Source organism: Pezoporus occidentalis, unplaced genomic scaffold (assembly GCF_034315485.1).
Source record: "Pezoporus occidentalis ecotype Australia unplaced genomic scaffold, CSIRO_AGI_Poc_V1 ctg79, whole genome shotgun sequence".
Lineage (NCBI taxonomy): Eukaryota > Metazoa > Chordata > Aves > Psittaciformes > Psittacidae > Pezoporus > Pezoporus occidentalis.
The window spans coordinates 2,583,134-2,607,777 of record NW_026916147.1 but is presented as its reverse complement, the minus strand read 5'-3'; the positions used below and the strand labels follow the sequence as shown (position 1 = coordinate 2,607,777).

Genomic DNA, 24,644 nt, shown 5'->3' with positions numbered 1-24,644 from the left:
TTTGAGAGATGCAAAACTATCTTGTGCCTGACTAAAAAAAAAAACAACAAAAAACCCCAACAAAACTAAAATCTTGTCTTTTCATCCGAATAAGTACATTTTCAATAACCTACATTCATAACAATGCTAAACAGAACTAACCTCCTGCAGCTGTTGAAGGGGTTTTGAGAAATTAGGATATCTACCTTACACAGAACACATTTCCTATTTAGGTTTTTCCCCTCTTTTAATTATGAAAATTTCCTAAAAGAGAAATTCTTTGCCTCTGATATTTGCAGTTTTAAATATTGCAAAAACCCAAACAGAATTTGTCACCTTAGCTGACTGAAGCTGTTCACCATAAATTCTGAAAGAAAAAGAGGTACATACCTTGCAGAGTCTAATGAGGGGCCAAGAGTCTGCTTTATGAACCTGGGATGCTCCCCTGGGCTTTGCAGGATTGCTTGAGGCAACACATTCACTTTAACTAAAACAAACAAACAAAACACGTTACTTGAAACAATATCTTCACAATGATAAAGTTTCTTATACTTTTTTGTGCTACTCCTCAGTCAACTTCCTTTTTTTCCCAGTGCATTACATGTGCAACTGGACTCAGGTTCCACACAAATCTTTTCAGGCCTCAGCGTTACTTCAGTAGGACATAATGTGAATGAATGGTCATGATCTTTCTTTCAATGGGTTTCTCTTTTTCCCCGGAGTGCTTTTGATTTGCACAGGAACAACTAATTCAGGAATCTTACTTGCACATGATTCCCTGTTCTTCCTCAAGCTGTCTACATCCAAGTATTAGTAATATTTCAAGTTAATACATAAAGTGGAGAAATGATTGAATGTACAGTGCGCAATGCGACAACAGGCACTGTATTAACATTCAAAATAATACATAATCATAATAGTAACAATCCTTTGAATAAAAAATGTAAGTAATGCTATTCTTACAATGCAGGGTTTTACTTAAAACAAAAGCTGAAAGCCCCACAGTTATGTAGAATCGTCTAGCGTGTCATTTTGAAGTACATAAATGTTAATAAGACTTTTTTGTCATATAGAGCTACTGTGTTTTTTTCCCCAAGTATGCAGTCTACACTTCCTACCATTAAAGTTTCAGCTGCCAGTTCCTTCATTTTGCATGTCTGTGATCTGAGGACGTTAGCAGCAGGAGCACCCTTACTTTTAAATTTGGTTTAATGTAGGTATTGCATGCCCTGCTGGTAGGCCTCAAGGCAGAAACTTTTAATGGGAATGGGAAAACAGAATATAGTAGGAGGGGGGAAGAAATTAACCATTTGCTACATTTAGTGAAATGAAATTTATTTTACAGGGAATAAATGTTAGATATGAGCCAACTTGATTCTGAATGATCAGCATCAGACTAGCAGATATTTTACATATTAACCTTCCTGGGATCAAAAGGCATTCCAGTGATGCAATATTTTGCTGTGGTTTTAGTGAAATAATTTTTTAATTGCATTACTTAGAATGGAATAATGTAGACAATTAGAGACTGAAAAGATGATAGGATATGATATTTCCCCTAAGTCATTCTTTTAGGGCTTAGTACTAATGCTAACATCTGTTACAGAAAGAAAAAGTATTATTTATAAATAAACTAACCTACAATTAAAGGCAGCATTTTACAGAAGTGTGTCATGGAAAAACAAATTCAATATAATAAAAGCATATGGGTAATTCATCACTATAAAAGATTATACTTCTTACAGAGAATGATGGGTTTCTATTCACAAGCAATATAGAAAGGAAAATCTCTTTTTAGGAACATGCTGTTCAGTGAGAAATAGTAATTAAACTTCGGAACAACAATATTGAAGCCCAGAGAAGATGAAAAGCGTTCTACAATCCTTAGTTTTGAGGTATTAGGTGAGAAAAAGCAGGTAGACAACATATTAATGGCAACTGTTGTATTTGACAAGGCAGGATAGTTGACCATTTGCAGCTGTGGTGCAGTAAAGGAGGGGATAAACTGCTGAAAGGAGACCCTGGAAAGCCCTGGTGGAGGCACTGCAACCATGAAAAGCTATCAATTGGTAGCTGTGTTTTGTGGCATGCCACAGGTCACAGGCTCCATGTTGCACCCAGACGGGACGTGGCTGGAGCATACAGTAGCTCCTCACTGGCCCACACACTCCCAGTTCCTACCCCACAGACATCAAGCGTACGATAAGGCAGTCTGGCACACACAGGTCTCACACTAACATGAAGCACAGACGCAGACGTTTCCTGAGTCCAATACTGCCTCACAAGGATTAAAACTATTGCCCTGACTCCTATTTCAAACTCATAGCTTGGGATTGAAAAAAAAAAAAAAATTCTGCTTCATATTAATGCCAATTTAATTTTTGTTTTAGAAGTGGGAAGTTGCTTTCACAGTGAAATGCTGGTTTTCCCTTATTTCCAAGGTAACTCTAATCTTTACAAGTAAATTACAATCATGGAGAGACATGAAGGTATCAGCAACACATCCTTCTGAAATGTGTCCTATTACACTCACATACATTTTGTTGCTGACCATTTAAAGACTACTAATCCCTTTCCATCTTACTCCTTTAATATAAGGCCCAAGCCACATATCATTTACTTAATCAAGCACCACAGACTTCAGCAAAAGACAAGGCAGTGCAGTTTGTTCCTAAAGAACAGCTATATTTCATCACATGATGGAGTGAATCTCCCCAGAGGCTGGAATTACTCCAGTATGCATTGAGGCTAAAGGTAAAATGCCAGCTGATCACAATGGTCTTTCCTGGCACATTTTAGGAAACATGTTTGCTGCCACCTAACTCTTCCCATGCATTTTCTGCATAAATGCAACTGGAAGCTGAGCATTTCTGAAGGGCAGCAGCCTAGGAAGTAGGCATGGCTACATCCAGCTCCCTTTGCAAACCTATTCGCTGCTACCCAGCACCTCATAAAACAAAAGGATGTCAGAGTGTAACAGGACTGACTTACAGCCATGCTTCTTTATTACACTGAAAGTACTGATATGATTGATTAAAACAAATAATATTTTTATTTTATTTTATTTTTAAATCTATAGATTTCATGATAGATGGAATTTGGTCCAAGTAGCCAGGATGAGGCCACAGCCCAGACCAGCGCCTGGTTTTGGGGCAGTCGACCCATGTTCTGAACCTCCTCTGGCTTTGTGGCTATCCAGCCCTGGCTGTGGGTGACAGAAGACAGCCTCCTCTTGCCGCTTCCTGTCCTTCACCAGCCACCAACAGGTACACTTTTTTTGTTCCCCTCACCTGTTAACCATCCTCTTACCCTACATACCCTCAGTCCTGGACTCTGGTACGGTCTCAGCCACTTTAAAGAAATAAGAAAGAATTAACCGAACTTTGCAGAGGAACTAACCTCTACCCATGGTGCTGCTCCTGCAGGATGAGCTCTTCATTGCCGAGCCCTCCAAACCCTTCGCTTAATGGCTTCGTTACTCTCCCGCCGCCGCCTAGGACGAGACGGCGTGTGCGCCCTGGGAGGAGCGGGGGGCACAGGGAGCCCCCAGTGGCCCCAAACGGCCGCGGCCCCTTTCTCCCGAGCCGACTTCGGCCCCGGTACCACCACCCGTAGCCGGGACGCTTGCTGCCTCGCCATGGCAACGGAGGTGGGCGGTGCTGAGGGCCGGCCTCCCGCCTCGCTGCCTTCCCCGAACCCGCCTCTGCCGGGCCCGGTCACCGCCTCGGTCCGCCCCGATGTGAGACACCTCTGCGCTTGGTGTCTGTGGGGCGGCTGGACGCCGAGGCGTGGGGAGCAAGCCTGCTGACTCGCTTCTGGGTGAGGCCTGCGGGCCAGGTGGGCCGCAAAGTCCGACTTAGACCATGGAAAACGCGGAAGCTGTGAGAAATCAGCGCCACTCGAGGTGCTCCACATTAACAGGTCCTCCAGCTAACAGGTGGTTGTGTGGTTTCTTGGAGCTCAAATGAAATCCAAATGAGCTTTTCTGAAGGGGAGCATGTCTCAAAGTTAAGTGAATTTCTGAAGCTGACAAGCAAAGAACCAGTGACAATATCATAATGATACTTAAAGGAAGGTTTGTGGGCAGTCTCTTGGTTTATAGATGAACACCTGCTGTAAGCAGGCTTTTTTCCTTCAGGACCTCTGATCTTCCCGACATCCTTCCGGACTTTTGTGCAACAGAAAAGAGCAAGTAGAAAAATCTAGACCTAATTGCTAAGTAAGTGACATAACATGAAAGCTTTTGGTTAATGAGATCCTGCTGTTTAATTTATTGTAGAAAGAAACTGCTCTTCCAGGGGACAGATCAGGTAAGGAATCTGGGAGATTATAAGAAATGGAAATAGTGAGAAGGAACCAATGAGCTTTTTGTAAATGCAGATGAAAATTATAAGAGAAACATAATAGGATGCTGAAGAATACAAAGAGCAGAGGTTTTTCAGTAGCCTATTTTTTGGTGTTGGAAACCTGCAGAAGAGATCATTTTTTTGTAGCACAGGTTTGACCTATTTTTTATTGCTAAAACTGCTTGGAAAACCACAATGTCAAAATCAATTGTTATAATGTATTTTGGAAGGATCAAGTGGACAGAAAGCACTTCAAAAATGGCATTACCTCTCTCTGAGTTGATGGCAGTCGGAAGCAAATGATCTTGAATGTTTATGGGTCAATGTTCTAACAGATAAGTCAGAAACTGACAGGGTACTTAGCTGATATCAAATCACACTAGAGAACAGCATGACCTATGTCTTACCCACCTACAATATATAGGGAAAACACTGTTGTACTGTGGTGAATTTCAATCTGAGTGACATATGCTGGAGGTCTCATGCTGCCTGTGTTAAAATGTACCTGGCATTTCAAAATACTTTAAATGTCAATTTCCTAACTCAAAAAGTGTTGCATCCAACACAGGGGAATTCTATATTAGACCTCGTCAGATGAAAAGGAATTGATCACAGAACTAAAAATTAGCCATACCTCAGATATAACTCATAATGATTTGATCACATTTGTTATGTGCAAACAGAATTAAGTCCAAACCAATATATATATACTTAATGATTTGCAAGGGCTAATTTTATAAAGGCGAATACCATTATAAGGTAAAGCTGTTGGGAGAAAGAATGTGATCTGAAATAGGAGAATGATAATTGGAAACCGTTTAAGGATGTTAGCCCAGATACCCACAAAGACATAATCCCACAACTAGGCAATACATTTGCTGAAAAGCCAGGGTAGTTTACAAGGAAAACATGTATGAAACAGAAGAAGGAAATGTGGTACCATACATTTACACTGTAAGTAGGAACTGTAGAAAATTGCTGTGGGTAGTAAAAGGTTATAAGGGAAATATACATATGGTCAACAAAGTTAAAATGTGGAAAACAGAATTTTAAGTATAGATGATAGAAAATGATCTGAATAGTGAGAAGACCCTATTAAAGAATGATGATGTCAGCTTTAACCATAATTAGTGACAAACTTTGTATGTTAAAACATATTTACACACACACACATGCTACCTCTGCACATTTGGGAAGATGACAGCTGAAGTAGTTACGTCATATGGCATCAATGAGTTGTTTTTTATTCAAATGATAATGTAGGAGGACAGTTCAACCTCAGTTACTAAACCAAAACTGGCATTAGAGAGTTTTTGAATGAACATGTCAAGAAGTTGTATACACTAATGATGTTCATATTCAGAATTTCCTGGAACACTAAGACATTTACATAAAGAGGGTACAGCTGGTAGTTTTCCAATACTTTAAAAGAATAAAAGGGTTAATAGTAATTTATCAATGTCACACTCTTCACAAGCAAAATATGGAACAGCCAATATAAAAGTCAGTTAACAAAAAATTTTAAAGATGACAGATAATTCTGATTAACTTGTGGTTCTGCTATACACGCGCACACACACACACACACACATGTGTATATAGTCAGAAAAATAGAGCCTGGCAAACAGACTTTGTTTTCTTAATGAGGCTGCAGGTTTCATTTACTGATGTAATTTAATGAGATTTCAGTAAAGCATTTGACTAATTATCACAGGGATTTTGAATGAAGCACTTCAACAGCATAATTGTCTCTATCCTGTGCTTAAACTTACAAACAAAAATTGTAAAGACTGAAATGATAAACCAGCAGACTTAAAATTACTGGTAATATTCTAGAATGATCTCTGAAGTACTTGACAAGCAGCCATTTTACACCATGGCTACATCTTCCATGTTAAGCATGTGTAAATCATTTGACATGGAAGCAAAGTAAGAATTTTTTTATGAATATGTATTCAAAGGATCCTGCATGCCAAACAAAATGTAACTTGGAGAGGACACTCTAGAAAAGAATCAAAGGCAGTCTACACCTATATATTAATACAAAGAGGGAGTAGGCTTTTTGTGGTTAAGGTTGAAACCAACTCCTGCAATGCTGTGTTGCAGCACCAATATAATTAGTTTAGAAATGTTTGGCCTGCAAGTCCTGAAGGGAAAGGGTGTCTGTTCATGGAAAACAAAAACCCACAACAATTCAATTGCTAACACTTTTTATTCCTGTCACTGGGGTAGGTCTTCTTCCAATTCTGTAAGCAATGATAATGTCCGAAGACAGATAACATTTTATAGCAGATCAACTTCACAAAAACTATGTGAAAATTTAATTTGTTTGAGCAAATTTGGTGTTTGGATGTTGCAATATTCAAAAACTGTAATCTAAAGAGGCAAAGAGTACAAGATACTGATAATTTTGAGTAGCTGGTAACCTTTTAGGTAATGTGTTGGTGCAGCTTTTATGGTTGTTTGAAAAGGGAATTGTTAATATACTGTCCATTCTTAAATGTGCAATGCCAAATTATATACATATTGCACATTGGTATACTAGATCACTGTCAAGTTCAATTGCTGGCATAATAGGCTCAGGAATGAGCCAAATATTTGACAGAGAACGCAAGTCTCCAAAATCTTTACTTCATGATTCTTGTCGTGTTTTATCTTGCTGTAGCTTGGAAATGTTCCAGATTAGCAATAGAGAAAAGGATTAGACACCATAAACTTTTCTTTTATCACAATTTCCATTTCTCTTTGCTTATGGCAATTCAAACACTGTAATGGGAAACTAAGCAAAATAGGACTGTGTTAACACTAATGTACTGGTGAACATTTACTTATATAAATTTTTCCATTCACTCAAAACAGAATTACTCATATAACTAAAAACTTGCTAAAATAAGTATCAACTCTTCCTAGTTTAGCTCTAAACAAATAGGTTTAAGGGCTACAATGGACAAATTATTTCTCATCCTTGGCCATTACTGTTCTGCATGCCTAGAAATTTGAGTTTTGCATTGTTAAAAAGTGGGTATAAACATTCATTCATAGGCCTGGAATTTCCAGAGATACTGCACTTCAGTTTTATGGCTATTACAAATGAAAACTGGATTCATGGTAACCTAACACATCTCAGAAAGTGTCTAAATCGGTATTTCTTTGACTTGAGAGACATATATGGTACAAACAAAGGTGGCATTGTACAAAGATTTTATTAGCATTTCTCTGAGATCACCTAATAAACTTATTAGTGAATAATGGAGTAACAAGTAATATGGCTTTCCAAAACTCATGCTGTCAAGTCTTTTCTATCTGCCATTGTATGCCTACATTCTACAGGCATTGCAGAGAAAACTGTCCCAGCATTCACTCTATACGTTTACTTCTGCTCCCTCATTTTATAATAAACTGAATTTTATCCCTTTAATATCTCCTCCTAGTTCTGTGGTAATGTTTACTTATTTCAAGTGTTAGTACTCACAGACTTATAGGTATGCATTAGATTTTAATCTCCTGAAACATTTGTAACATTATCAACTTACTTGGTTTGTCTTCTTTGGAAAGTTGTCTAAAAAGATTTATATAAAAAGTTAATCAAACTACATCACTGACTGGGCTCATCAGTACAACTTTTTCATCACCATAACAATATCTATGTGACATCTAGCTTATCATCATGAATTATGGGGTAAAGGATAAACAACCCATTAAGAAATTAAAGGCCCACAAAGGTGCAGTTTGATAAAGGATAAAAAAACCCCACGGGGTATGTATAATAAGATCTCTCTCCCCCGAAGAGTGATCGTTATCTTTCTTTCATGAGCGTCAAAGACCTGGAGCTTCTCAATGCCTCGGGCAAGTGAGTTTGAAGGTCTCCTTCATGATTGAATGGAAAACAGTAATCAGAATGAGGTTAGGACTGTTTATTTTACAGAGCATTTAAAAAAAAAAAAAAAAAAAGAAAAAAACCCCAAACTTCATCTGTATAACTGATATTAATAACTGATAGAAATAGCCACTATAATCATATGTAGAAAACTTCACTGTGTTTTGTGTATGCACTGTGTCATTGTCTGTTAATTCTGGTATGTGTTGGGACAAGCTCTGTTTCTTGGAGAATTGAGCTGAATAGCTCTGATACATTTATTTGTATAGTCTTAATTCTGTAATAAATGGAAGCCTGTATAAAAGAACAGTGACTTACAGATAAAGATGTCTTTACAACCCCCCAAAAAAGAAGTTATTCTTAAATAAGTTTTCATTTCCTGGGACAAAGTATACAGCCAATATCCTTACTGTACTGTAATAAATTATGCCTTTTTTGTACTAATAGAAGATAGTACTATGAGTGAAGTTCATGATTCTGTATATGGTATGACTTGTGGCTGAATGATAATCTAACTAAATCGAAGGAGGTTCAGTCAAAATTAATGACTTGAGTGATGAAAACAGAATTATCCAGTACAGTTCTCTTCCTTGCCTAATAGATTGTACTAAAATTAATGAAAAAAATATAAATTGAGATAATCAGAAAGGTTGCCAGCAAAAGGTGCTCATATTAAATGACACTGAAGGATTATTTTTTTTCCTCAGTAAGTTGAAATTCTGAAGTTTTACACTTGGTCCCTGCAGGTTGTTTATTCTTAATTGCTATAAAATTCTTCTTCCATTATTGTTTTCTAGCTCTGGTTACACCCATTGATTGCCTCCCATCTTAAACACTGATACAGAGAAGTAAATACATGTTATTTACAGGTAACATTTCATGTTGGAGCCTAGCCCTGAGAACTGTGCACTACTGCAGTGTAAATGATAAATAACAGTATGTTAACTACATAGAACAGATGTCTTTTGAGGTCAGGAGATCTGAAATTCTCTTTCTAGTCAACTTCTGGAACACTGTCAGTGACAGCCAGGATTGCCTTTGGCCTGTTCTCTGTTGGTCTGTGATTTATATAATGTATTCAGGTGGGAGAGTGAGTAGAGGCTCACCTACATTTCAAATGCTCACCTACTGAGGATTGTAACTTAAAATAGCAGAAGTGAAAAGGCATGGAAAGGCCATGTCTAGGAAAATAATGTAGCATTGTTTCATAGTCCTAGGACAAAATTTTGTGTATTGTGCCAGAGATCAAGTCCTTTGGGTTCAGTAGGGCTAGCGATTAATGGATGTTTTTGCTCCCCTGTGTAAACTTCTATAAGGCTAAGAAGCGTTGCTGGTTTTAGGTGTAGTAGATATTAAAATTGAACTTCAGAAACTTTGGGGATGAAAAGCACTTTGCAGGCATACACTTCCAGATTACTTACCTTCAAATTGAACTTAAAATTATGCACCATGTTAAAAACATTGCTTTATATGAATGTAATTTGTCTTAGTACTCTTATCAAATTATTTTGTGTAAGTTTCTGGTACATTGGATTGTTGTTATCAATCAGCCACAGAAGTGATACTGAAATTCTAATGGAGGCCATTTTAACATTCCCTATCAGTGACATGAGTATAGGCTTCTTTTATTAATTGTAGCTGATTAGCCACAAGGCAAACATTTAATTAAACCTTGAGAGACAATAACAATGCACATAAATTATCCATTTAAGAGCACACAGGTCTTTATATTTCATTAAAAATTGTTTAACCAATAACCACACATCTTAAGCTCAATCTGTATTTGCACAAATTTGAAGTCAGAAAATCCCCTGGTGCATTGCTGGTTTTTCCAGACATTTATTTCTTGGTGCATTTTGATTTGTATTTACACTTGGTCATGCTGCTTTCCTGATTAGTGAGACTGCCAGTCAAATAATAGATTAACAATTGATTTTGAAAGTCCTACCAAATTATTTACTTTCAAAATTATTTCAGATTAGTCTAAAAGATATATTTGGTGCTCATGGGATCCAGAAGAGCAAAAATCAAAACAAATACAATGTTATATTGCTATATATTGAACGCTTCTGCTTTGAATTATTTTTGTCCCAATGCAGCTGTTTTCTGTTCTAGTACTGAGATTATTTTTTTTTCTTACAAGAATACATGGTTATTGTTTTATATGTTTTTCTGAAGACTGGCATTATATTAAAAGCATACTTGAGTATGAAATTCAGTTGCAAGCAGAAAGATGAGTACTTAACAAAATACTATAGGAGTATTAATACCATTAGTTCAAACTGTTTCCATGAGTTTGAACAGATAATTATCTGCTCTGCGAAGTGACTTTAAGAAGTGGGAGCATCCTTAAAACACTTGTGTCCAGTTTATTTTTCTTCAATGGATATTTTCTACAAAGTATATTTTCTGAATAATGTAGACTGAGGCAAAGATGTTCTGACAAACAGGTGAGGGAAAAAAAATCACCTGGTAAAATGAAAAATGGTTTTGATAACATAGTGCACTGATTCTTGTTTCATATGATTTTAACACTTACAGCCCAACCTCAAAGTTACAAGAATTTGACACTAAATTCTATTTCACTATCCTGTGATACTGTATGAAGAGCATAGAGAAGTATGATGTGAGGTATATGTGATTTTCCTATTTATGTTAAAAATTACACAGGTGTCAAATATGTCAAATACATTTATGTGTATTGGACATTGCAAATATTTCCTGAAAATAAGTCAAAGAATATTCATATAAATATCATTGCCAGTCCATGCATCTGCTGCTTCTTTACCTGGCTGTTGTCTGTGGGCAATACTCTTAGAACAGAGATCTTTTCTCGCTGTTTTCAGAGGCTTTTATTTTTAGGAGTACTGGGAAAACAGCTTCTGCTTCATTGCATGATGAAAGTACTTTTGAAAATCAGTCTTGTGGGGTACTAACAAAGCTTTGCAAATAATTACTGCTATTACTAAGACATTAAAACAAGATAGAAGACAAGCTACTCTTTCTTGAAGTAGACACTTCTAAGGAAATTGCCAAGCTTAAGTACATGAACTACACCAAAGGAGCCAGTATGACCAAATCTCTTAGGTCAAATGAGTCCTCTAATATCCCAAGCTAGCCTCTTTCCCTTCTTTTCCTTCTTTCCCTTCAGGTTTAGGGATAGGCTCTGTGACTTCTTGCCTTTTTTTTTTTCCGCCCCCTGTTTTATTTTTATATGGAAAGAGGGAAAAAGCAGTTAGAAATCATTTATCAAGTAAAACCAAACCCCAAACCCCAAACCTGAAATACAGTAGATTTGCACAACTGTCTATGAAGTTAAATGTTGGTTACTCCATTCATGTACAAAGGTATTTAGATGGCAAATGAAAATGAGCAGCTGTGAACCACATCACATTCATGTATAATTGAAGCAGCTGAGAATAAAATACTGAGGCACAATAGGTGACAACTGGTAAAAACAAGAGAAGTATAAAACAGGATAAAAAATTCTGGGGAGTATAGAGAATATCTAACACAGGCTGAAGAACCTACAATAACTGTATCTAAATTACCAGATAATATAAAATAATAACTGAACTGATGAAGCCAGAGAATTCAGTGAAGTACTGCCAAGGCACAGAGCTTCTGTTGGAACAATATATTGCTGGAATCACTAACATTTGTCTGATTTTTTTTCTGTACCTTGCAAAGAGAAGGAAGATTTTTTTAACTTGTTGCAAGATGTCCAGAATAGAGAAGCAGAAATTCCCCAGCATAAGCCATTATATCTGTGTCCCTGAAAGAACAGCTTCACTCATTCTTCATGGATCTGCCTCAAAACAGTGTTTAGAGATGGAGGTGACATTTATTGCCCCTCAGTATGCAGGGACATCCAAATGTTACTCAAAGTAATACTGGTTCAGTCCAGCCTTTTCCTGATCACTTATCTAGTCAAAGTAACATCTTTTGGAAAGTGAAATGGAAGACAGCAGCTGGCAATGACAGTTTAGGACCATAAATCCTGGAAAAGACATTTTGCTATGGTAATAGCTGGACTTGGATCTACGTGCAGTTGCAGTAGGCTCTGACGTAAAAGCCTTTGTCTTGTGGTGGCCACATTCTTTTCTAAATGTGAAACAGAAGTTTGTATCAGGCAGTTTCTTATGGATTAGCCTTAGGGAGAGCACACTGTTTATTGAAAAGGGATGTTCTTGGCATTGATTCTTCTGTGGATTAACTTTACTGTAACTATAGTACGTACATATGTAGCAATTTTACACCACAATTTCCTCAGATGCAGAGAATGCAGGCATCTGAATCATCTATCCTGACCATAATTTTTTTCCATAATCATCATGCTTTCTGGATTTTTAATCTTTAAACTCCAGAAAGAAGTGAGGATGATGCTAAGGACTCCTTTTCTTGGGATTTGACTGTCAATTCAAAACCTTTATAACATTTATGTCATACCAACACCAGTCTTTAGCTTCAGTCTTTAGTCTTAAATGTTGCCAGATATATGTTACAGAGTGATTAATAATTTTTTCAAACAGTTTCAGCTAAGTACATAGTATCTCTGTCTTGAAACAAGCTGAAGTTTAGTCTCCTGGCTCACCTGGGAGATGGATTACAGTAATAGTAAAGATAGCAATACAAGTTTGCTGCAAGAAAGATTAGAAGCTAACATCCATAATGAAAGACATAATCTCCTGCTGGATTATACACTGTAATGCCAGCACCCATGTGCCTTTAATCTTGGATTTATTGAGAGAAATTTGGAGTCTCCAGAACTCTGAACAGAGTATTTACCCAGGAGGTACCTGTGCCTCTACTTATGGAAGGTGGCTTTACCAGCTATTACTGGGGACAACATCCCCCAAAATGGCATTTCTCATTGCTGGGGATAGAAGACCTAGTTATTGCTGCTTAGTCTGATGGGTGAAAGGCTTCAGATGTGTATTTGGAATCAGCAGCAGCGTGACTGCATTGCTAAACTGAAGCTGACCAAAGAGGAAGAAAAAAATGGTAGAACTGGCTTGGGACAGTGTGTCGGGTAACAAGTTTGGAAATCAACAGAATTCCTCCTATCTGTTTTGCAGAACCAGAACCTTTTCTTCTTAAAAAGTACAGGGTTAAGAATTTTGCATAATGTAGGTTTATAATCACCTACATTTTAATTTTATAATTGCCTAATTTTGTAATTTTAACAGCTGTCTTCTTGTCTACCCGGTAAACTTTTGCGTCTCAATTCTTGCTTTTCAACCTCAGCAGAATTTAGGCACTGCCTTTCAGTCTTCGTATACAGTTTCAGCATTCAGTTTCTGTGCCTTGCACACTCCTGTGAGAGCTGGGTCCCTGCTATCCAGCCAGAGAGAACTCATTACAAAGACAAGTTCCTTCAGGAATTTGGTGTTTCTTTTCTCAGTTGCAAATAAAATAAAATAAAATAAATAAATAAGTACCATAGCAATGCAATGACTGAAGTGGATGAAATACTGGCATTGCAAAGATCCTACACTTGATTGGTTTTACTTTTATCAATATACAGTACTGGACAATAATGTGTGACACACACAGCTATCTGGCTTGTTTTCAAGCAGATGTCTCTAAAGAAAGAGCTAGTGATTCTCCTTTGCACCTAATGTTTTCCTTCAAGTACTGATGTTTCTTTTTCTAATTTAAAGCTAATTCTTGATTCTTCTTTGAACTTACAGCAAAATGGGCCTTCTTACAAGAACAGTCCCTTGGTTTTGCCATTTTTACCTTTGAATGTTTTTTTTTCTCATTATGTTTACATTGTCTCTTGAAGAGGGACAAAATTCTGTATCCATACAGACAGGGAGTAGTCAAGCAGGGCTTCAGGAACACACAGAAACACTGGACACTTAGTATACAGACAGGCATGCCCAGAAAAGCAGATCATATTGCTTATGGCATAGTCATATCCACATGGAAATTTAGTAAGAGTTATTTATTTATTTATGTATTTATTTTTCTAGGAAAGTTTTAGTCAGGGTCCATTCATTTCAGATAACTTATTTATGTACATGAAAACTCATCAAGACACAGCTTACAATGTCTAGTGCAGGCAGTGGCAAAAGTAGGATACTGACATATAATTGTTGATTGCTTATAAAATAAAATTGAATGAAATAAAATAAAAATCGTACATATGTTATTATATGGCCACTGATTGCTTAATGCAACAATTTTGATTTAAACTTTTTAAGTCTTTGCAGAATATCTGCTTTATTTATAAGTGAAAAAAAAAGTGCTAATCAAGCCTGCTGTTCAGTCTTAAAAGATTATGTTGAGTTAGTTTCTTATCCAAAAAAATCTTGTGTTCATTTTAAAAGGTAGAATAATCTCTCATTATTGTAAGGCCAACAAGTGGCAGGTTAGAAAAGCAGTGAACTAAGCCTTTATTAAAATTCAGTTTCTGTTTATATTTTTGATGCTGTCAGCTGTATTTTCACTAATTCACTATCATAGAATGAAGTGTTATACTTTTTTATGTTTACATAGTTGAATCAAAGGATAAATATTGATGATAGCTGTATGTATGATTTGAAAGTTAAATTAAGTATTTTTAATTTTGGGGGAATGCAAATTATATCTACTTGTACAAATCAAGCATTTCTCCTCCTTTTGAAAATATTGCTACAGGATTTATATGGCAATTATTTAAGACACTATAAGTAACAATAGCAATACTGCAGTTTGCAGTAGTTACTGTAGAATATTGCACTTTATAAATGTGATACTTCACTTTGTATTTCACCCAGTAAATTCAGTTTTTCAAGTTCTAAGAGTGAACAGCTAAATATTCAAGTACACATTTATAATGATGCAGATAGAGAAACAGGTGTGAAAACCTAGACCTTCATGTCTATGTTTTATATAATATATAATCAGCACACAGTTGCAATTCAGCATGATGTTCTTATAAGAGGGTGAGAAACCCTTAACTTTTTCTGGACATGCATCCAGAAGTAGAGACAAGCATCTCTTTTAAGGCAGTGTGGTAGCTAATACTGAGAAATAAAAACGTATACAAGTAAGAATATGCAGATCTAAACTGCTATTTACAAAACATCAATTAGATTATTACAGAGTGGTTTCATTCTTTGATAGACATCTAAAATATAATATGTAATTAGTAATCATCAGTCTAATTGCTTTTGCCTGGCTCACAAACACACTAGCATGCACAGCTTTCTATGTTTCCCCTGTTATTTTTATTTGCTATTATAACCATTATCACAGTATTAATTGTTTTGGTAGTGATCAAGTTACTTCACATGGGGATGCATTTTTATATGCCATTCTGATAAAATACTGACTTCAGTGCATGTTTTTCCTCCAAGGATTAGCTGGAGTTTGTTCAAATTCAAATCCAAACCAAGAAATAGGTATTCTGGTTGTGGGTTGGACTTGGTCATAACCTCCACAGAAGATAAAGCACTTGACTGCATAAATGTTTCTTGGTTGTTGTATGTGATTGTTCACATCTTCAGAGTAAATCAGGTAGCAAAAAACTTCACCTGTGATTTACTTTTAAGTGCATGTGACATGATTTATCATACCATCACAGTTAAGGAAGTGGATTGTAAATTAGCCTAAAATGGTATCCTAGATGTCTTTATATCTAAGAGCTTTGTACGATGACAAAAGAATTCTTGAACACACATTGCTTGCTTTTCCATACAAGTTTTTATACTTTAAATCATTGTGCATCTTTTCTGCACATATATCTGTGGTATTTTAGTCCTTATTTTCTTTTCAAGCATTAGCATCATAAGTGAAATAAAAAGCCAATGTCAGGTGTCAGTTTGCATATCCTTTTTTGATTCCAGTCCTGTGCTCTGATTCAGGCATTCCAACCGCTTATTCCAGTTACATCTTTTGAACTTCCTGTTGCCATATAGATAATTGTTATCTTGCACAATCTTTTTCTATACAGAGTAAACGTGCCACTTCTAAATTATAAGTACAATCTACGGTCAGTTCTTATGCAGTATTTATGCATGTCTTTCCAGAAGGATTATTTTAATGATAATTTAGGCCACTGAAGAGCAGTGAACCATCACTAATAAATTAAAACCTGTAGACAAATCAGATCTCAGATTTCATATTTTCAAAATCATGACAACAACTAAATGATGTGTGACTAACACATCTATCTCTCCCCCTCCCAAGCACTTCTCAAATCCTGTCAGTGACACAGAAGTTTGCAATTTTTATGGTTTCATTTCTGTGAACTTTCACAGGGTTCTACTATTTATGAAGTGGCAGGTACTTCTGGAAAGTAGAGATTGATGTAATATGTAAGAGTAAGAGAAAGGATACTGAGACACACAACTTTTTCTACTTTGCCAGAAATTTGCAGACACAGCTAGTAGAAAATCTGAAATGTTACTGATTAAGTATATTGTTTGGCAAAGACCATTGTGTATAGTATTTCAAAACTGCTTCAGTACTATGGACCAAAATATAATTTAAAATATGGAATAATCAGTAATTGTATGTTATACTATTACTGCAACACTAGTAAAAGGAAGCAAACTGTGACCATGTAATAGAATTTTAAAGTTCTGGGTTTGTTTGTTTTCTAAGGATACCATTGATACAATAATGTAAATAACTCAGGTAACGTGGCCATGCAAACCTCTCAGTTTGTTTTAATTTTTCTTATAGTTATGCATTATTCATGTTGCCTTAGCATATGCACTGTTTTACTTCCCTAATTGTAACAAGCACTTAATTAATTACACTATAACCTCTTGAATCTATAGGCCAACTGTTGCATCTTTAGTTAGTATTTTAAAATCTCACCTTTTGCATTTTTCCTTGTGTCTTTGATGTTTTGTTTCTTACTCTTCTTGTTTGAGTTCTCTGTGGAATAGTCTCAGAATAATCCTGCAGTTCTCTTTTATGACTGAAACTTTGCATTTTAACAGTTGTCTGGAGATAGTTTCTTCCTTGTGAAATATCAGTTTTAATAACAAGAAAAGAAAAATGCCATAAATCTGCACTAACCACATAAAGCTGAAGTCTCTGAGAGACTGATTAACATTGAGACTCTACACAGGTTTTTCAATAATTAGAGTATGTGCTTGCATGGAGCCGTGACTGCTCTGGCCTTGATGCCATTTCCCAGGGCAGACAGCAATTATTACAAACCACGGTGTATTTCCTACATTCTCTGCTGCCAGCCACTGAAGATCTTTTTGGAGTAAAGGTCTCTTAATTTTCTGCCTTCTTGTCATCAGTTTGGATTAGCAACCTGTTTTCTTCAGTTGTTTTAGAAACAATTGACAGCTGCTTTTCTGCTGTAGTATTTTCTTTGCATCTGAGGTTGAAGAGATTGTGATCATAACTTTGATTATATTAACGTAGTAGATAACAGTCTTGGCATTTTCAGCAGGGCAGCTAGAACCAAACTCTTTCCACTATCTTTGAGCTCAAGTGAGTAACCTCCACTCAGCATTCCCAGGCTTTGTGGTATGGATTACATTTATTTATTGTTCTCAGATTTTTATCGCCTCCATGCTTCACAAATTAATTATTCATTGAGGTAGAGGGATCTTTCTTCTACGATACAGTGTCTTCACCTTGTATATACATTCTGTGGTTATTTTGACTAGAATTTTATTGTATGATAAAAACACAAACTATAAAACTGGGTCACCTAATTTAACATTAAAAACCTATATATATATATATACACACTCATGGCTAGTAAATTAAATGTTAAGTGGTTAAATTTAAAGTGGTTACATTGCTCTTTAATTGTACAGGTAAGATTCTACTAGTTATTAGTAGGGAGAAAATGTTCAGATTTCTTTTTGTAACATAACATTGAACTGGGCTCTGTAACTGCAGAACTATATTCCTGACTCCTGGCTGCTTTATGCCTATTAAATTTCTTTAGCAAATATTAAGATGTTTTATGTCTGGGTGCAGGGACTGTTTTAGGGTTCTTATTGCTAGTTGGATATCTTATCAACATACATGTTTAGTTTTGCCCTAAACAGCTAACAGCTGCTGCAGATATCTAGCTGGGCAAGCTGGGTGTAATGCAGACAAGCAACAAGAAGGAACTGAGCAATGAAGAATAATCTCCAGAAAGAAGAAAGGACTATGACTTTGTAGATTAGCAAACTGATTAGAAATCCTTTGGAAAAGGATGTATGTGGAAACTAAGAACAACTTTTCAGAAAAAAAGATAAATTTTGAAATAAAGATTGACACTAAGGTGAAGATTGAAAGAGGAAGAGAAGAAGAATAGACTTCTAATGTGGAATAGGTAATCCAAAGAAATACAAACGGTTAGTGAAGAAAGATCAGGAAGTGTGGAGGATGATGAAAGATTTAAAAGTAGTAGTTAGAATGTGAAGAAAAGAAGGCATAACTAATATTAGTGAGAGAAAGTAAGTTATTAAAAACATGTTGTATACACTTCTGGAGAGAAAATAGAGGAAAAACATCATCAGGGCAGGTATTGGCTGAGAAAGAAGAGTGAAAATGCAGGTAAATACAACTGGATATTCAGTGGACTGATACCAGTGTTGCCAACTACAATGCCTGGAAGTTTTGAAGAAAAGGTGAGATGTCCAAGGCAGCTGTAACATGTAAACAGACTTTTCATTCTCAGATACCTTCAGTAGGATAGGGTTGAGTTACAAGGTGGGAATATCCTGATGAAGGGAGTACAATCTTCTATTGATCTATCTATTCCACATGTTAAAAATACCTTCAAGTCAGGCACCATTTAAAAATGCCATTTTTATCTGGCATTTCTCTTAAGGGAGGGGACCATAAAATATCCTTTTAAAGTAACATCTCAGCTGCAAAAAAGCATTAATAGTGGTGGCTTTGAATTATATATTTGAGTACCAGAGAAATTGTGCTGTGTTAGAAGAAACTGCTGACATTTACACTTCATCCTTTTCTAAACAAAAATGGAGGAAAGCAGCAGACTCTGAAATGAAGAACAGCGTTCTTCCTAAGCCACTTCAGAAAGAAGAGAAACTAACACTGTTGCATCCAACAGAGATGACAAGAGTCATCCACTACTAGGTAAAGAGGAGGCCACAAAGTAGTGTTGCTTGGAGCTGACCTTTCCTATACAGCATTGCAAGAACTGAGACAAAGATGTGACTGATGCTGGAAGAAGGAAATTCTAGCAGAGCAGGTAGACTGGTGAAGAGAGGATTTCTCTTTAGGAATGTCTTAGAATGATATTAGCTGCCAGAGCATCAGAGGAAATCTGACAAGCTAGCAAATGCAGAGGTAGCCTGTTTCTTCCTGCCAGAGATGGGATTAGCTGAGCTGAAGGTGACGTAGAAAAGCACAAATGATACATACTTTTAGTATTGATTACACTGATAAATACTTTTAGCCCAAGATCTTGAATGACTTTCCAGTCAGAACCCTGTTCCAGGTTGAATGAGCTTCTACTCCTGCACCACATACCCTGGACTTCATGCCTCCAAAGCTGTCATAAAAGGTGTCATTCCCATGTACTGCAACTGCTTTTTCTAGGCTTTATGCATTTACATAAAAAAAAAATTCAAAAAATTGAACCCATTCAGGAGTTCCACTTAATCTTGAAGAAACATTTCTCCACAGTCCTTTAATGTTCTGTACTTTTAAATTTCATGCCGTTGAAATCACACTTTCAGAGTGGTTTTCTTCTGACATTTGGATCCTTCTCTGTACTTAAAACTTCATCTCATCTTTGACTCCTAATTGCCAAGACCATTTTTGAACGTTTCATATGGGATTTATCCCCTTACCACTGCTTTACGAATCCTTTATATAGTCTCATTTAACTTGGCTGTTTCTCCTTCAACATCATGTATCACCATCTCCTATTCATTCCCTACATACCTTTTTGTATAAGTTCCACTATAAAAAGTTGCCACCAAGTATTGTATTAAGGTTGGTTATAAAGAGCAGATAGGAAATCTTTGCATTTCTTTTGTCTAGAAGGAATGTCAATTATCTTGTCAATGACTAATATTAGATGTTAATCTGACATTCAAAAAATTAACGAGATTTTCACATTTAGTATCTAGATAAATAGGAAAACAAGTGCTTCAGATTTTATGCCTGTTAAAGAATGTTTTTAGGATATATGGTATTTTTACTTTCAGTATGGTTCCTAGTGCATTGCTTTTTAGTTGTTTTGTAGTAAATTCAGATCATAATTAATAATACATTTCCTAAATGAGGGGTGTTGTAAATGGATTAGCATATATAAATATATATGTGGTTTTATATGCACATAATAAGTCTAGCAGCTCATCACTATACTGTGTTCCAAATTTTAATAGAATTTTAAAAGGGAATAAACATTTTTATTTAGGGAGCAAAAATAGTGAATTAAAAACAAACAAAAAAAGCAAGCTTAATATTCAAACATAGAATTCTATCTGGCTTCAAATAGGGAAACAGACTTCATATAACTCTTTCAGAGTGTAACCCAGTAGTATGTGAAAATGTAAGATGGAAACATCCAATCAGGGAAAACTGTGTCATAATTCTGCACTGAAATGTCATATGCTTTTTTATATCGCAAACAGAAGATATCTGTTTCTGCCTGATGTGGCAGGTGTTATGCTCTCATGAGGATAAATGATATTACATAAACAGTGCACAAAATATTTTAGTAAAAAATAATGATACCACAATGTGGTATCTTGGGATAAAAATAATTAACAAACTATTTGAACACATTCATATCTCCTTTGTTTCAGGATAGTGGGTGGGATCTGCAGTGCCAGACACAGGGCATGTGTTAAATACAATCAGGAAGAAAGAGCCTTTCAGACTAGAATATTGAATAAGGCCCTCATGAAACAGTAGTTCCTCAATTTTATGTGGTCAGATCAAGGGCTGTGCTGGCTTTCCACAATGTACAATGTTTCCAAGTATCCTGGGAAAAGGATGCTGTGGACTCCTGCCTTGCAAAGCTCATGATGCACCCTTTCCTGTGGGCCGTTGTTTCCAGTGCCAGCTGGGTTTTTAGCTAACCAGGGATACTGGCACATGGTAATGAAATTATGTCTTTATTTTACTAGGTAGACAGCTGCTCTGGTGTTAGGATTTTGTGGGATTTCAGGAAGCTTATTTTTTTTTAAGGCAAAACAGGTAATGATAGAGTTTGATGTTAAAATTGAAAATTGATGAAACAGACTATCTAAATAGACTTGTTCAGAAATGTGGGCAGGAAAAAAAACAAGATGCTGGGGTAAAGCAGCACTCAAGACAGACTGATCAGAGGGAGCAGGAAAAGATACAGTTAGGACTGAAGACTGAATAAATTCTCAAGCTGTTAGTAGTATTCTGGAAAAGTGTGGTTGTCTGTGACAAAAATGTTCTGAAGAAGGGCTGATCAAGGTCACATTTGAGACACTAGAAAAACATTACATTGAAAGTAGTTGAGATTTTGTCAACAAGAGAAGAAGATAAAAAGCCAAAAATAAGGGGTGGTGGTGTAAAGATATATAACACAAACAGGCTAGTTATATTTTTCAAATTTGGGTTAAATTTTGAATTTACCCTGCACATACAATTTAAAAATTATAACTAAAACTTAATGAAAAAGTATGTTAAATTTCTTCTATACTAAGACATGCACTCTATGTTTACGTGTTAAATATACTCAGAATTAAATATAAAATGCTCCAGACTTTAAATTTTATTAATTTTATTAACTTTAAAATTATTTTCTACAAAATTCTTAGCTATATGAAAGATTTTTCTCCAAGACTCCTCTCTTGGAATTTTATGACTATGTGAAATTTATAACTATATTTAAGGAAAGGTCACCAACTTCATACTTTCAAAAAAAAATCAACCTTGAAAATGTTGTTTATAGCTCGCTAATGAAAGAAAAAGGCAAATAGCAAGAGGCTGTAATGATGTGTATGTGTTTATATGTATGTATAAATAATTATAATTTTAACTAAATATTTCTCTACTCTTAGATTTATTGTGTCATATTTATGACAGAGAAACTTTTTCTAAAGAAATGTTCCAACAGAAAGAAGAGATAATAACTTCAGTGAAACCAGAGAAATTGAGTATTTACCTTGCTTCTGACATTAATTTCACGATGTGTCTGTGTATAGGTGGTAAGGACTCAGACATTTATTTTTAAGGGTAACAGTTACTGGTATGATTATTAGCATGGAAGAAAGGAGATTTTCCTTAGTAGCTACAGCCATTCACATGAAGCTGAGTTCTACTTCAGGATATGTCAGTCTCCACTATTTAGATGAATGCCACTTGGCCACATGAAAGCGTCTTCTAATTTATTTGAAATGACTTACACTAAGTTACTTAATAACGTTCTGTCAATAGCTGCTGTGCAATTACTTTCATTCAAGTAGGACTCTTACCTGTAACCTGCCATTCAGGTCACACATCTTTTAGTTCCCTGAGTGGATGACTGCAATCTCTTGAACTGGCTATTTTTGTTTCTGTTCTCTGCTCTAAGGTTAAATTAGATTGCTTTTAAGATAGTTAAAAGAATGTTTCTTCTTGCCCTAGACCTTTTTGATTTTGGTATGAGGAACATTATGAACTTTCCTCATTAAAATACTATCTGTAGAAAAATCCCTTTAATAGATTACAATAATTTTTGTTACTAAATAAAATTGAGCAGAATCTCTGTATTGTGTCATAGTGTGCTTTAGATTCTGGACCAGCACATTCAATAAAATTCACAGTTTTATGTGCCTAAAAGGAAGACAGGCTGGACAGACATACTGGCTATTCCTCATTTTTCAGGGACTAGTACTGTGTATGTAGTCCTGTTCTCTGCGACATTCCCCCTAAAAGTCCATCTTTGGATCTGTTCATATAGACGATTGAGGATAGGGCATAGTTTTTGTAAGAGGAAGGCTTACCTAAACTAGAAAGGGTTGACTAAGAGAAGAATAGCTGGAGACCTATATATTCATTCCTCATATGAAGAAACTGGTCAAGGAATGATTGCTCCTTCTCTCTTTTAGAAGAAAAATTTGGGAAACAAGAATTTCTGGAAAATATTAGATGTAATCTAATTTGCTAAAAAGATTAAGAAATCACCCTCATTCTTTTTAAAAAATCTCATAAATTTGTAGGTAGTTTTTGAACTTTCCTTTTTGGTTCTACTGCAGTTCCCATACATTTATTTTGAAAGAATCCACAAAGATAACCCCTGACAGATTCCATTGTACTCATCACTGTATGTTGTTCCATAGCACAGTATTACCTTAATTTCTTTTTTTTAAATTTTCCGTAATTTGAGTGATAAGAATACAAAGTGTGCTTAAAACCAGTACCCTATCTTTCTTAAGGGAATAATATATACATAAATATTGTGTGCAATATTTCTCCGCTATTTCTGGAGCACCCCAACTTTGTATGAGTTTAATTGCATCATTTTTATTATTTGTATTCTATTTTGTTATTTAGTATTCTTCTAGCTGGCATGAGAAATAATGAGAAAGCTTTCAGAATGTACATTAATGCAGGAGTCTTTTTTCCCTGGCTGACATTTCCTATAGACCTACTGTACAAGTGTCATCTGGGAAAATAATATTTGTCACAAATGTATTAGCATGAGGAGTAAAGAAGAAAAAGATTTTAAACAAAATCACGTTGTGTGTTTCTCTGTTTTGTTGTTTGTTTTTTTTTGGGGGGGGTGGGGGTGTTTGTGTTTGGTTTTTTTTTTGTTTGTTTGTTGTTGTTTATTTTTGTCTTTTTAATGGAAGACCTATATTTCTCACATCATTGCTAATATTGCAGAAATCATAGTAGAGGTCACTTCATTACTGACCATTTGGGCAGTATGCAGCCAAAGCTTAGACAGAAAAGTCAGTGTACATAATCATAAAATCACAGAATCATAGAATGGTTTGGGTTGGAAAGGACCTTAAGATCTTCTAGATCCAACCCCCCTGACATAGGCAGGGGCACCTCACACTCAAGCATGTCACACAGGGCTCTGTCCAACCTGGCCTTGAACAATACCAGGGATGGAGCATTTACCATTTCTTTGGGCAGCCTGTACCAGTGCCTCATCACCCTCACAGTAAAGAACTTTTTCCTTATATCTAATCTAAACTTCCCCTGTTTAAGTTTAAACCCATTACCCCTTGTCCCATCACTATAGTCCCTCTCTGGCACCCCTGTAGGCCCCCTTCAGATATTGGAAGGCTGCTATGAAGTCTCCATGCAGCCTTCTCTTCTCCAGGCTGAACAGCCCCAACTTTCTCAGCCTGTCTTTGGATGGGAGGTGCTTCAGCCTTCTGATCATTCTCATGGCCTTCCTCTGGACTTGCTCCAGCAGCTCCATGTCTTTCTTATGCTGAGGACACCAGAACTGCACATAATACTACAAGTGGGGTCTCCTGATTAAAGGGGCAGGATCACCTCCTTTGACCTGCTGGTCATGCTTCTTTTGA

General features: G+C 36.1%; 1 protein-coding gene and 1 long non-coding RNA gene across 6 annotated transcripts in view; one reads left to right on the top strand and one right to left on the bottom strand.

The window, feature by feature from the left end:
- Window positions 1-3,544, bottom strand: part of TTC29 (tetratricopeptide repeat domain 29) — a 137,156-nt gene extending 133,612 nt beyond the window's left edge. For 4 of the 5 annotated variants that reach the window (XR_009961592.1, XM_062602791.1, XM_062602788.1 and 1 more), the window contains exons 1-2: window positions 3,379-3,544; window positions 370-466 (exon numbers count right to left, since the gene is read on the bottom strand). Coding sequence is in view for 4 of the 5 variants with exons in the window: in XM_062602791.1 (XP_062458775.1) it covers window positions 370-466; window positions 3,379-3,418 (137 nt within the window). In the remaining variant the exon portion in view is untranslated. The remainder of the gene's footprint in view (window positions 1-369; window positions 467-3,378) is intronic. The other variant, XM_062602787.1, reaches the window with a different exon arrangement.
- Window positions 3,545-3,743: 199 nt separating this feature from the next.
- LOC134155515 (uncharacterized) overlaps window positions 3,744-24,644 on the top strand; it is a 73,450-nt gene continuing 52,549 nt past the window's right edge. Inside the window, exons 1-2 of the long non-coding RNA XR_009961593.1 lie at window positions 3,744-3,991; window positions 4,118-4,198. This is a non-coding gene — a long non-coding RNA (uncharacterized LOC134155515). The remainder of the gene's footprint in view (window positions 3,992-4,117; window positions 4,199-24,644) is intronic.